Source organism: Sturnira hondurensis, unplaced genomic scaffold (genome assembly GCF_014824575.4).
Source record: "Sturnira hondurensis isolate 20B ecotype Veracruz unplaced genomic scaffold, ASM1482457v3 Scaffold0006413, whole genome shotgun sequence".
Classification (NCBI taxonomy): Eukaryota; Metazoa; Chordata; class Mammalia; order Chiroptera; family Phyllostomidae; genus Sturnira; species Sturnira hondurensis.
This window is the reverse complement of record NW_028079044.1, coordinates 24240385-24253844: the sequence shown is the minus strand read 5'-3', so window position 1 is coordinate 24253844 and position 13460 is coordinate 24240385. Positions and strand designations below refer to the sequence as shown.

The 13460-nt window shown below is 44.2% G+C and overlaps 1 protein-coding gene across 1 annotated transcript; it reads left to right on the top strand.

Moving 5' to 3' along the window:
• Positions 1-5398: 5398 nt before the first annotated feature.
• On the top strand, positions 5399-8713 carry TSPYL5 (TSPY like 5). Its single transcript, XM_037048243.1, has 2 exons — positions 5399-7749; positions 8121-8713. The coding sequence occupies exon 1, from the start codon at positions 5552-5554 to the stop codon at positions 6776-6778; it is 1227 nt and encodes a 408-aa protein (XP_036904138.1). The 5' UTR covers positions 5399-5551; the 3' UTR covers positions 6779-7749; positions 8121-8713.
• The last annotated feature ends 4747 nt before the right edge of the window (positions 8714-13460 follow it).

Below are 13460 nucleotides of genomic sequence, written 5' to 3'. Positions count from 1 at the left end.
GGAAAAGAGAGAGACAGAGAGGAACACAGGTACAAAAATGGCAATGAATAAGCACCTATCAGTAATAACCTTAAATGTAAATGGATTAAATGCTCTAATCAAAAGACATAGAATAGCTGAATGGATAAGAAAGCATGACCCACACATATGCTGCCTACAAGAGACCCACCTCAGGACAAAAGACCGTCACAGACTAAAAGTGAAAGGCTGGAAACAAAATTTCCAAGCAAACAGACAAGAAAAAAAAGCCGGGGTAGCAATTCTCATATCAGACAAAATAGACTTCAAAAAAAAAGGGCCATAAAGAGAGACCCAGAAGGTCACTTCATAATACTCAAGGGAAGAATCTACCAAGAAGACATTAACAATGTAAATATATATGCACCCAACATAGGAGCACCCAAATATATAAAGAAAATCTTAGAGGACTTCAAGAAAGATATTGACAGCAATACAATTATAGTAGGGGATTTTAACACCCCACTGTCAAAAATGGACGGATCTTCCAAACAAAATATCAACAAAGATATAGCAGCATTAAACAACACTCTAGATGAATGGACCTAATTGATATATATAGAGAGAGCCCTTCATCCCAAAGAAGCTAAATACACATTCTTTTCAAATGCACATGGAACATTTTCAAAGATAGACCACATGACAGGACACAAAACAAGCCTCAACAAATTCAGGAAAATTGAAATCATACCAAGCATTTTCTCTGACCACAAGGGACTGAAATTGGAACTAACCCCAAAGGAAAAAAACCCCAAACACCCAAAATCATGGAGACTGAATGGTATGCTATTAAACAATGGTCAAGAATGAACTTAGGGAAGAAATAAAAAAGTTCCTGGAAACAAATGAAAATGAACTCACGACAACCCAAAACTTAGAGGACACAGTGAAGGCAGTCCTGAGAGGGAAGTTCAAAGCAATACAGGCCTATTTTAAAAAGATAGAAACATTTCAAACAAACAACCTAACCCTACGCCTACAAGAACTCTTGGAACAACAACAAAGACAGCCCAGAGCAAGTAGAAGGAAGGAAATAACAGATCAGAGCAGACTTAAGTGACATAGAAACTAAAAGCACAATTCTAAGGATCAATGAATCCAGGAGTTGGTTTTTTTAAAAGATAAACAAAACAGACAAGACTTTAAGTAGGTTCATCAAGAAAAGAAGAGAGAGGACCCAAATAAACACAATCAGAAATGAAAGAGGAGAGATTACAACTGATACCACAGAAATAGAAGGGATTGTAAGAAATTACTATGAAGAACTGTCCGCCAAGAAATTTGACAACCTAGGTGAAATGGACAAATTTCTATAAAAATATAATCTTCCAAAAGCCAATGAAAAAGAAGCAGAAAACCTGAACAGACCAATAACAGCAGATGAAATTGAAGCAGTAATCAAAAAACTCCCGTCACACAAAAGCACTAGACCAGATGGTTTCACAGGAGAATTCAACAAAGCATTTAAGAAAGAGCTAACCCCTATTCTTCACAGACTATTCCAAAAAATCCAAAATGGTGGAAAACTCCCCAACTCTTTTTATGAAGCCAGCATCACCCTAATTCCAAAGCCAGATAGAGACACAACAAAGAAAGAAAACTTCAGGCCAATCTCGCTGATGAACATAGACGCTAAAATCCTCAACAAAATATTGGCAAATCACATCCAACAATACATCAAAAAGATCATACACCATGACCATGTGGGATTCATCCCAGGGATGCAAGGATGGTTCAATATTTGCAAATCAGTAAATGTAATACATCACATAAACAAGCAAAGACAAAAACCACATGATTATATCAATAGGTGTGGAAAAAGTTTTTGATAAGGTACAACACCCATTTATGATAAAGGTACTCAGCAAAGTGGGAATAGAGGGAGCATTCCTCAATATAATAAAGGCCATGTATGAGAGACCTACAGTCAACATCATACTCAATGGGCAAAAACTAAAAGCTTGTCCACTAAGATCAGGAACAAGACAAGTTTGTCTACTTTCACCACCTCTATTCAATATAGTATTGGAAATTTTAGCCACAGCAATCAGACAAGAAAAGGAAATAAAAGGCATCCAAATCGGAAAGGAGGAAACAAAACTGTCATTGTTTGCAGATGACATGATAGTGTACATGGAAAATCCTATAGGCTCTACAAAAAAAACCTGCTCAAACTAGTAAGTGAATTTGGCAAAATAGTGGGATACAAAGTCAATATCCAGAAATCAAAGGCATTTTTGTATACTAACAATGAATCAGCAGAAGCAGAAATCAAGAAAAAAATCCCATTTGATATAGCAAAAAGAAAAAAAATATCTGGGAATAAACCTAACCAAGGAGGTAAAAGACTTGTATGCAGAAAACTACACAACACTGAAGAAAGAAATCAAGGAAGACACAAACAAATGGAAACATATATCATGTTAATGGAATGGAAGAATTAACATCATCAGAATGTCCATACTACCCAAAGCAATTACAGATTTAATGCAATATCTATTAAAATACCAATGGCATATTTCAGAGACATAGAACAAACACTTCAAAAATTTATATGGAACCATAAACGACCCTGAATAGCAGCCACAATTTTGAGAAAGAACAACAAAGTAGGAGGGATCACAATACCTGATATCAAACTGTATTACAAGGCCACTGTAATCAAAACAGCCTGGTACTGGCATAAAAACAGGCACATAGACCAATGGAACAGAACAGAGAACCCCAAAATAAACCTAACTCTCTACAGTCAATTAATATTTGACAAAGGGGGTAGTAACATAAAATGGAATAAAAATACCCTCTTCAACAAATGGTGTTGGGAGAACTGGACAGCTATGTGCAAAAAAAATGAAACTTGAGCACCGACTTACACCATACACGAAAATAAATTCAAGGTGGATAAGAGACTTAAATATAAGCCGTGACACCATTAAAGTCCTAGAGGAGAACACTGGCAGGAAAATCTCAGATATTTCATGCAGCAACATTTTTACTGATATGTCCCCTAGAGGAAGGCATATAAAGGAAAGAATAAACAAATGGGATCACATCAAAATAAAAAGCTTCTGCATGGCTAAAGAAAACAGTATCAAGATACAAAGAGAAGCAACTGTTTGGGAAAACATATTTGCCAATGATACCTCAGACAAAGGTTTAATCTCCAAAATATACAAAGAACTCACACAACTTCACTCTAAGAAGACAACTAACCCAAGTAAAAAATGGGAAAAGGACTTGAACAGACACTTCTGCAAGGAGGACATACAGAGGATCCAGAGACACATGAAAAGATGCTCAATATCACTAGCTATCAGAGAGATGCAAATTAAAACCACGATGAGATACCACTTTACACCAGTCAGAATGGCTATCATAAACAAAGCAACAAACAACAAATGTTGGAGAGGTTGTGGGGAAAAGGGTACCCTAGTTCACTATTGGTGGGATTGCAGATTGGTACAACCATTACAGAAAACAGTATGGAATTTTCTAAGAAAACTAAAAATGGACCTGCCTTTTGACCCAGCAATTCCACTGCTAGGATTATATTCTAAGAACCCTGAAACACCAATCCCAAAGAACCTATGCACCCCAATGTTCATAGCAGCACAATTGACAATAGCCAAGTGTTGGAAGCAACCTAGGTGCCTGTCAGTAAATGAATGGATCAAAAAATTATGGTACATATACACAATGGAATTCTATGCAGCAGAAAGAAAGAAGGAGGTTCTATCCTTTGCAACAGCATGGATGGAACTGGAAAGCATTATGCTGAGTGAAACAAGCCAGGTGTTGAAAGACAAATACCATATGATCTCTCACCTTTAACAGGAAGCTAAACAACAAAACAAACGAGCAAGCCAAATAAAAACAAAGACACTGAAATAGAGAACAGGGGGACAGCAACCAGAGGGGAGAGGGGAGGGAATTTCAGGGGAAAAAGGGGAGGGATTTAGAGGAACTAGTATAAAGGACACATGGACAACAACTAAGGGGGGTGGATGTGGGGAGCACAGTGGAGTGGGCTGGGATGGGAGTAATAGAAAACTGTACTTGAAAAATAATTAAATAAAAAATAAATTCTGATTCAGTAAGTCTGAGGTGAGGTGGGGTCTGAAATTCTGCATTTTAAACATGCCTCCAGGTGATGCCAGGCTGCTGGTTCACTACCACACATGATAATCAGAATAAGAGGTTTGGGCTTGGAGGGGCTTTGGAGGTTATCTCTCCTTTGGTGGTTTCAAGGGACTTCTTGCACCCTATAATCTTGAAAGGACAACTTCAAAAGGTTTTCATCCACACTTTCATATTTGTCATGTCCTCACCACTGGCCTCACTACTTCATGGTCCTAACACCTGGCTAGTGAGAGCATGGTCCAGGGCTGTCGGGTAACAGGAGGTAGGTTTTCTGGCTGTTTCAATGCAGGGTCTAAGAAGTTTCTGTGGCCTCCTCATTGCCACCATAGAGGCTCTACTTCTGAAGCTCAACCTGGAAACCCTGCTCCGCTCTTTGAATGATAGCTAGACGACTCTCTAACCACACTGCTCTCTTACAGTGGAGTTCTGACTTCTGGCCTTCACTCCTTGCCTTATACCAGGAGTTACAGCCCAGCTCTGTACAAGGGGCCTGAGGCAGCTGGAGGAGTGGCGCGATGTTCCCAGGCAGAAGAGAAGCTCTGCTAATGCCTGTTCAACAGGCAAAGCTGGCCTTCTTAAGAGCTAGCAAGGTACTTGACCCCTGAGTTGGCCTGGAAGGCCTTGTGAATATAAGCATAGGTTATGAGTTGGGTGGGCTTGGGTTTGAACTGTGCTTCCATCCCTGCGTAGTCTCAGGAATGTTTTCTCATCTGGAAGGTGGGAAGGATAACAATGCCTCCTTTGTGTATTGATATAATGCATATAAAACTCTGAGTAAAGTGCCTCATTCATGATACTCACAAAATAGTAGTTGCTATTCATTTTATAATTACTATTCACATCCCACCAGGTATCAAATCACTTTGTGGCCTGGCATTATGGCACTCACCTTTACATGCCCTGGAGTTAAGGTACCAGAGGCTTTCAAAGATGAGACACAGAGGCCAAGAACAGTTTCATCATGATAGATGTCATAGGAAATAATTGAAGGTACTGAAGAGGTTTAGTTTAGAAAATAGACAATAGGACAGGCGTGATGGCTGCCTTCAGATTGTCTTCTATAGAGGAATCAGATGTGTTCTCTGAGACCCTGAGACCCACAGGGAAGACCTTAAAGGGAAACACACCCCTGGTTAAAGCGAAGGGAGTTCTAGCGCGAGGGGGGTAGGGGCGTCTGGGAGGGTCGTTCCTGCGCAGCTGCGACGGTGGAGCCAATCACGGGGCGCAGCCGGTCCTCGCGCGACCGAACGGTCCTACAGTCGTACAATCGTGACGTCCCTGGTTGCCATGGAGAGGAGAGCCGGCTAGCCGAGGACCGCGAGCTTGGGACCGCGAGCTGGCGCCAGAGGCAACAAGGTTGGAGCGTGGCTTTGAAGTCGCCTCAGCTACCACCATGAGCGGCCGAAGTCGAGGTAGAAAGTCCTCCCGCGCCAAAAGCCGGGGCAAAGGCCGCGCCAAAGGCCGAGTTCGCGCTGCTCCTGACCATGGCCCGCAGGAGTCGGACCCTCCGCAGTGCCAGAGGCTCGGGGAGGAAACCCAAGCAGCACAGGTGCAGGCTGGCGCGGGTTGGGGTGGCCTGGAAACCGCTGCGCCCGCGCCGCCCTGCGGGCCGGGGGAGGAGGCTGCCTGCCAGCTCCCGCTGGACTGCGGCCTCGCGCTCCGAGCGGCGGGGGAGCGGGGGCAAGCTGCGACCAGGCTTGGCCTGGGGAAGGCCCCATCCATTTCGGAGCGCCTGATGACAGACACTGTCTTCGTAGGAACCGCGGGAACTGTGGGAAGGCCGAAAAATGGCCCCCGCGGTCGAAATCTGCGTGGGCGTGCTGGGAAGAAGGCCCCAGTGGGGAAGGGGCCTCAGGCCGTAGCTGGTGGGAAGCCAAAGAGAGGGACCGCTGGGGAGTGTGCGTCTGCCCCAGTGGTAGAGGAAGAGGAGGTGGAGCCCGATGCAGGGTCAGGGCTCCCGGCGACGGATGGCAGCATGGATACGCTGGAGACTGTCCAGCTGAAGCTGGAGACCATGAACGCCCAGGCAGACAGGGCCTACCTCCGTCTATCTCGGAAGTTTGGGCAGTTGCGACTGCACCACCTAAAGCGAAGGAACCTCCTCATCCAGAATATCCCGGGCTTTTGGGGGCAAGCGTTTCAGAGCCACCCCCAGCTATCATCCTTTCTGAACAACCAAGATAAAGAAGTACTCAGCTACTTGAACAGCTTGGAGGTGGAAGAACTTGGCCTCGCTAGATTGGGCTACAAAATCAAGTTCTACTTTGGGCGCAACCCCTATTTCCAAAATAAGGTGCTTATCAAGGAATATGGTTGTGGCCCTTCAGGTCAGGTGGTGTCACGTTCTACTCCAATCCAGTGGCTCCCAGGCCACGACCTCCAGTCTGTAAGCCAGGGGAGCCCAGACAACAGCCCTAGCTTCTTTGGGTGGTTTTCAAACCACAGCTCTATTGAGTCTGACAAGATTGTCGAGATAATTAATGAGGAACTGTGGCCCAATCCCCTGCAGTACTACCTTATGAGTGAAGGGGCACGTGGAGAGAAGGGAAAGGAGGGCAGGCAGGTTCCAGCAAGGCAGCCAACGGAGACTCCTGAGCCTGGAGTAAACAAATCCAAGTAATTTTGCTCAAGACTCCCTTCTACCTCCTGCTGGACTGATGTCTGGCTGACCACATGCGTTTGACTGTCTGCCTCTTCACGTTGGGCTCTACGCACTCTTTTCCCTTTGAACTTCAGTTACAAGAATATGGCATTTATGATCATGTTCTTTTGCCTCCACATGGCCTTGCTTATTTACATTTGTGTCACAGGTTATGTGATCTCCTGTTTATATGTTAAACATACATGTTTCAGATGTGTGCTGCCTTTATCTACACTCCTGGACTCAGTTCTTAGCTCTGGCCTTTCTCAGCTGTCTTTTAATGTGGACATTCATGAGTCATTCTCCAAGAGGACCAATACATCCTTAAGCTCTGCTCCTTCAGGGCTGGTGACTTCAGTAGGCTTTTTATTCATGCTGGCTATGCATGCCGCATATGCAGTATTTTGTGTTGCTGCAAAATGAAGCTAGTGCACCTGGTACTGGGCATCAGACAGAACTGATTGTTTAATGGCCCTGGGGTTGCTAGCCAAGGCACCGTCTACGGGATCTCTGGCTTTGGACAGGGGTCCATGCCATCCCACTGGACATGGCAGCAGAATGGCACTTGACTTCAGGGCATGAATGAGGTTCAGGGTGAGAAGCAGTTTGCCATGTGTTCCATACCATCGCGCATCTCCTCCTGCCTCTGGGCCCTTCCACTCGTGAATCTTCGTCAAGCTTCGTACTGTGCCTCATCCCTATCAGGCCGTTGAGTTTTGTCTAGATTGTTATTGGCTCCAGTTGACTTCCTGTTCTACAAGGGCCTCCAGAACTGCCTGTGGACCCAGGCTCCCTGCCAGTGCATGAGAGACACATCTACCCTCCCCAGCCTTCCAGCAACCCTGTTTGCTGTCAGACTGATGGGTAGGCTGGTATATGTGAACATGTACTCACTGTCATTATGCTGTGGTTCCAGATGAGGGTGAGGACTAAGCTCACATAGAATCTAGGTACCTTTCTCAATTTCTTTTATCCCTTTATCGTTTATGACCAGAATGCTATAGTGGGGTTACTGGGAAAGAAGTTATTTTGGATATGTAAGCCTGTGTCTACTTCATTTCACACCCGGGAAGCTTTGTTAAGTCAATTTCATCATTAATGTGTTTTATGAATAAGAGAAGCCAAAAAAAACAGAATGTTACTTTAGATGCTTTTTTTTCTAGGTGTGGCCTTATGTATGTGAAATATTAATGCTGCTTATTTTGCCTCTAAGTACAATCTTAACCACAGTCCTCATTTTTGCCAAATGGGAGTATAGAGCTGTATAGATCTGCTTTTCATTTCTTTAAAACCTTTTCTTCTTTATTATGTCCATTTTCAGACATGCACAGAAGTTAAGAGGATGGTCCATGGACCTATATACCTAACACCTGGCTGTATTAGTTGTTATGATCAACATGGTTTCATCTGTATCTCCCTGTTCCTGCCTGTGTTGTTTATCAGAAGTCCAAGACACTGTGCCAATTCAACTGTGACTGTTTGCATCAGGTCTGCTTTTTTGCTCTTAATGTTAACTAACAAAGTTCCAGAGATGGACCTTAGAATTGAAGGTCTTCAGAAATAACAAGAAGTCTCAGAAAGAGATGAAGGGGGTACTTTCCCCTGCATCCGCGAAAAGAGGGAGACTGTTCTGTTGTAAATGTCTTTCTTTCCTGTGTAAGATGAGGACTCGTGTGACTGTTAGAATTGTTATCAGCTTGTTCTGATCTCATAACTCCAGTCTTGGAAGTATAATTTGGAAATTGTTGCTATGTTCTGTGAAAATAACTTCCCAAAAGTGACCTCCCCAAACCGGTTGTTTTACTTACTAATTTGACACCCTAGTAATAATGCAATTATTTCTTTGTTCCTAAACAGTTTAAATAGTTGTAAACTTGCATGCATGATGGAAAAATAAAAACCCATACCACTATTAACATGCTTTATTTTCAAAAAAGACTTGGAGGCTGGGTAGTTGAGGGGATGTATACATTGGCCTGGTGAGTGACTCCTCAGCCTCAGGCCCTCGTGTGACTAGCAGTGACTATAACAATACATACAATTCTGTGTGACTATAACAATAGTGTGACTATAACAATACATACAATTCTGATTCCCAAGTCCTTACTAGAGATTGAGGTCCTGTGATCTTGGCAAAAGGCCAGCTCTCTCTTTCTGTAAGCTTTCTGGGTGATTCTAGTGGAAATTCAGGGCTCTTTAAACTTTTGAGTGCATCTGAGTTGTGTGGAGAATCCTGTTAAAATCCTATGAAAATACTGAATTTTGATGCAACAGCCGAGGCTGGAACCTGGGATTCGGCATTTCTAACAAACATGCAGGTGATGAGGGTGCTGGTGCTCTGCAAACTTCTGGGGAAGGAAGGTGGCTTTCGGGCCCTTCCGGACTGGAGAAGTGCTCAACCTTGGCTGCGCAGTTACGTGGGAGCTTCAGAAAACACGCTGTTGGAGTTCCACACAAATACCAAGTACATCAGCTTGGGGGTGGGGAGGGGAGAGTCGGTCCAGGTATGGGTATATTTTTTTAAAACATCCCAGGGGATTCTGATGCCTAGCTCGAGTTGAGAACTAACCCTAGTAGGTTCTCTGATGCTGGTCACAACAGACCCACAACAAGGATCGTTTTCCCTTAATCAGAAGGAGCAGCACCAGACAGCCAATGCCACATAAAGCTGTCCAGCAGATAATGGTTGGAAACAATTAGAAGTGGGTTGTTAGAATAAAATTGGTTTGTATGATGAAGTACTTGAGTCAACAAATACACAGTGTTCAGGGAATAGTGGGTGCCCCAATGTCGAATCAATGAATTTAGACATAGTTTATATCAGATACCTCGGGGCTAGGCCGATGATTAAATTTGTGAAGTGGGCCAAACTTATCTCATAGGACATAGTTTGTCAAGGCTTGTGTATAGTAAAATACTCCAGACTGGGTGGCTTAAACAATAGAAAGGCATTCCCTTAGTTTTGGAGGACAGAAGTCTGAGATCTGGCTGTCGTTTGAAGGCCTCTCCTTATTTTATAGGCGGTTTCTGTCTTGGAGCAGTGGACAGAGGTGGGGTTGTCTGTAGTGCTGGGCTGTGTTATTTGGGGATAATGCGGACCTAGTGTTGCTACATCAGCAAAGAGGAGTGGGCGGAGTCAAGGTCTTTATGTAGCCTCTCCCCATTTTGGTGTGTTTTCAACGGAAAGAAACAAATATCCGGAGCCTTGCCCTTAGTGGTACGCAGAGTGCAAAAGTGCTGGTATGGAGAGCAGCCTCTTTAGGCTTGAGAGGCCCTCCGGATTCACGCCCAGTCCTCTGGGGTTACAAATCTGGAGGGGGCTCTCCGACCAATTCAGCTTACGCCCCTGCTTCTTCACAGGTGTGGAACCTCCACTCCCCAGGCTCTGCTTCCACACCCCTCTCTTGAGCTCTTTGGAGAAGCCATCTGATTTGAGATTCACCACCTCCCCATGGGTTCATTCATTCATTGCCTCCTAAAACATGTCAGTCTCTAGACATTAGATACACAGCTGTGAACAAATGCAGCTTTGAATTCTGTTGCCCTCCTAGGTTCCAACCTCTAGCTTTTCCCTGAGATTGTCAGTCTGTTTTTTTAATCCCTTTTCCTACGTGAGGGTAGTTAGTGCTTTAGATCCATATGGGGGCTAATGGAACCCTCCTCTCATCCTCAGGCCTCTAGGTCAGACTCCACCAGGCAGTGGGTCATTTAATAACCTAGAGAGGGAGGGTTTGTTGGAATAATTATTATGCTGAGAGTCCCTGGCCCTTTTCTCAGCTTTGATTTTTATTACCAAACCTCCTCTGATTACTTGTTTACTGGGCTTTTTTGAAAGTGTGTGGGTTTGAGCTATGCTGCAGGTGAGGAAGGAGAGAAAAAAAACATGGTTTTGCTACTTTTAGTTTACCGAAAGTCTTTATCAGCTTTTGTCTTTGTCTGTCTGTACACTTTGGGCTTCCCCTTTGGTCTGCTTCCCTGACTTGCAACAAGGGAAAGAGGCACATTGCCCTGGGTGGCCTCACTTAAGGAGGAAACTGCCCTCATTTGCCCCTCTGAAGATTTTGGTAACTTCTGCCTCTTTACCTTTTGGGATCCCTGTCTTTGGTGAGTCTGTTACTGATGGGTAGGGCCATATCCCTTGGGAATTCAGAGAGAGAGAGAGAGAGAGAGAGAGAGACAGACAGACAGACAGACAGACATGGAGAGTGGGAGAGGAAGGGGGAGAGGGAGGGGGAGAGAGAGAAAAGAGTGATAGAAGAGAGCCCAGGGTATCCAGTCTATGGTTTCTGTCTCTCTCTGTTCTCAGCATCTTCACTTCAGATTTTGGGATCTTCCCCAACTATGTTTTACCATTTGGGGCCACAATTCACTCCTGCCAATTCACTTTCACTTGGAACTCAGACCTTGGGTTAGTTCTGCTTCTATACCCCTGATCAGGTGTTCAGTTACTAACTCTCCAAGCCACGAACCTTGAATTTTTCTCTCTGCCTTCTATCAATCTGACCCACAGCTGGGGTTTGCCAAATACAAGACAAAATAGCTCCCATTGGTGTGACTCACACTGCGTGGTTTACAAAGCCCATTATTTCACATTATCTCAATTATAACAACTATCCCATAGGAAGGCTCAAAAAGGTTAAAGGAGGACCCAAAGCGCAAAACCAGTACGCAGTAAAGCCAGACTCAAAGTCAGGTCTTTGGATTCCAAACTCCATCCACACACCTGGTGGTAAACGTGAGGCCCAAGCTGATAACCTGGGCACTTCTTTCCACAGACTCTTTGCCTGACCCTTTACACAGTATGTTGTCGTCAGGACCCTCCGTGCAGCGCATTAGTCCGTTGTCGTGGGTCAGTCAGTGTTGGCGCGTGAATGTGGACCACCTGCTGTCAGAGCTCAATTGAGAGCAGGACTGACTGTGTGGGTGACTCAGAATGGTAGCTGAAGCTTCCTTTAACAGCTTTGTTCCAAGGTCAGGATTGGTTCTAGACACACCTGGAGGCTGAGTGGGGAGGGGTTTTGGCTATAACTATCAATACCTGAGTATGAATGATTTGGGAAAAGGAGGTAGTTTTTCTTCCATAACAAGAAGCCTGGTGATAGGAAGTGGCAGGCCTGCTTCAGTGGCTCAGTGATGTAAGTTAGGGCTCCGAGTCCGCCTCTCTACTCTTGCCAGCCCCCCCCGCCCCCCCCCCCCCGTGATTCCCCACCTCTAAGCATTGCATCCTCACCCAGCTACACTTGAAGGCAGGCAGGTAGGAGAGAAAGGGAATCTTTTCACGGGTCTCTGTCTTTAACAGGAAGAACATTTTTGCCAGCAGTCCCTGGTAGATTTCAGGAGACCTGAGTCACTCCCATGGGCCAGAAATGGGTCCCACTCCCATACTCCACTCCAAGGAAATCCAGTACATGTCAGCATCTTCCATGGGAATGGGTTTCTGCCATCTAAGAATAAAGCGAAATCCGGGGGCTGGAATTGATGGGGATTTTAGTAACCTGTAGGTCCCTTCTGGAACGACGTGTGGCTTTTCCTGATCATGGATCACTGCATGCTAAGTGGAGGCGCCGTGCACCTGCGAGTCTCCCACCCCCGCTCTCCCAGTCGCCTCTTCTGATGAGAAAGCTCTACCTGTGCTCAGTGTTTTGCATCTTGTCTCTATTACATGGTAAACGTTTTTCTGCCCAGCAATGCCTTTTTTGATTTTCCTGTTTCTCACAGCACCTAGCCCAGGGTTCACTCAATAGTTGATGTCAGTAAGTGCCATTTGCCAGAATGTAATTAATCAATACTTTTTCTAAAATGTAAATTTCATCATACCAATTATCAGTTCAAAACCTTCAGGAATAAGGTTCAAAATCCTAACAAGTTCGTAACAGGCCCTTCATTATCTAACTCTGCATTTTTTCTTTCAAAATTTATTGTGAAAAATTTCAAATGTACATAAAAGTTGTCAGAAAAGTACAATGATTGCTCGTATATCTACCATTTAGGTTCAACAAATATTAACTTTTTGCCATATTTATTTTATCTTTATATGTGTCTCTGATATTGTTGAACCCTTCAAAAATGAGTTACTTGACACTTCACCCCTAAATACTCAGCATCCATCTCATTTTAAAAAGATACTTTTCTACATAACCACAAGATCATTGTCAGACTGCAGAAAATTCAGTTCCCAAATACCATCCAGAATCCAGTCCATATTTAGATTTCTAATTATTCCCAAGATTATCTTAGGCATTTGCAGTATTGGTTTTTAAATCAAGATCTAATATTATTCAAGCCTTGCATTCAGTTGTTATTGCTTTAGTTTTTTTTTAAACAAACATGTATAAAGGACACATGGACAAAGCCAAAGGGGGTAGGTTCGGGGGTGGGAGGCGGGGATGGGTGGGGTGGGGGGTCATGGTGGGGTGAAACTGGAGACAACTGTACTTGAACAACAATAAAAAAAATAATCCCTTTCCTCCCCGCTCCCCACATTGACTTTCTGAAGAAGTCTCAGGCCAAATATGTTATAGGATGTCCCACGTTCTGGATTTGTCAGGTTGCTCCTTCTTCGTGTAATTTAACTTTCTCCTCTGTCTTCTGTATTTCTCGTAAACGGAGGGTTTGGGTGAAACACCTTTGGCGAGAGTACCATGTAAACGAGACTGCGTAC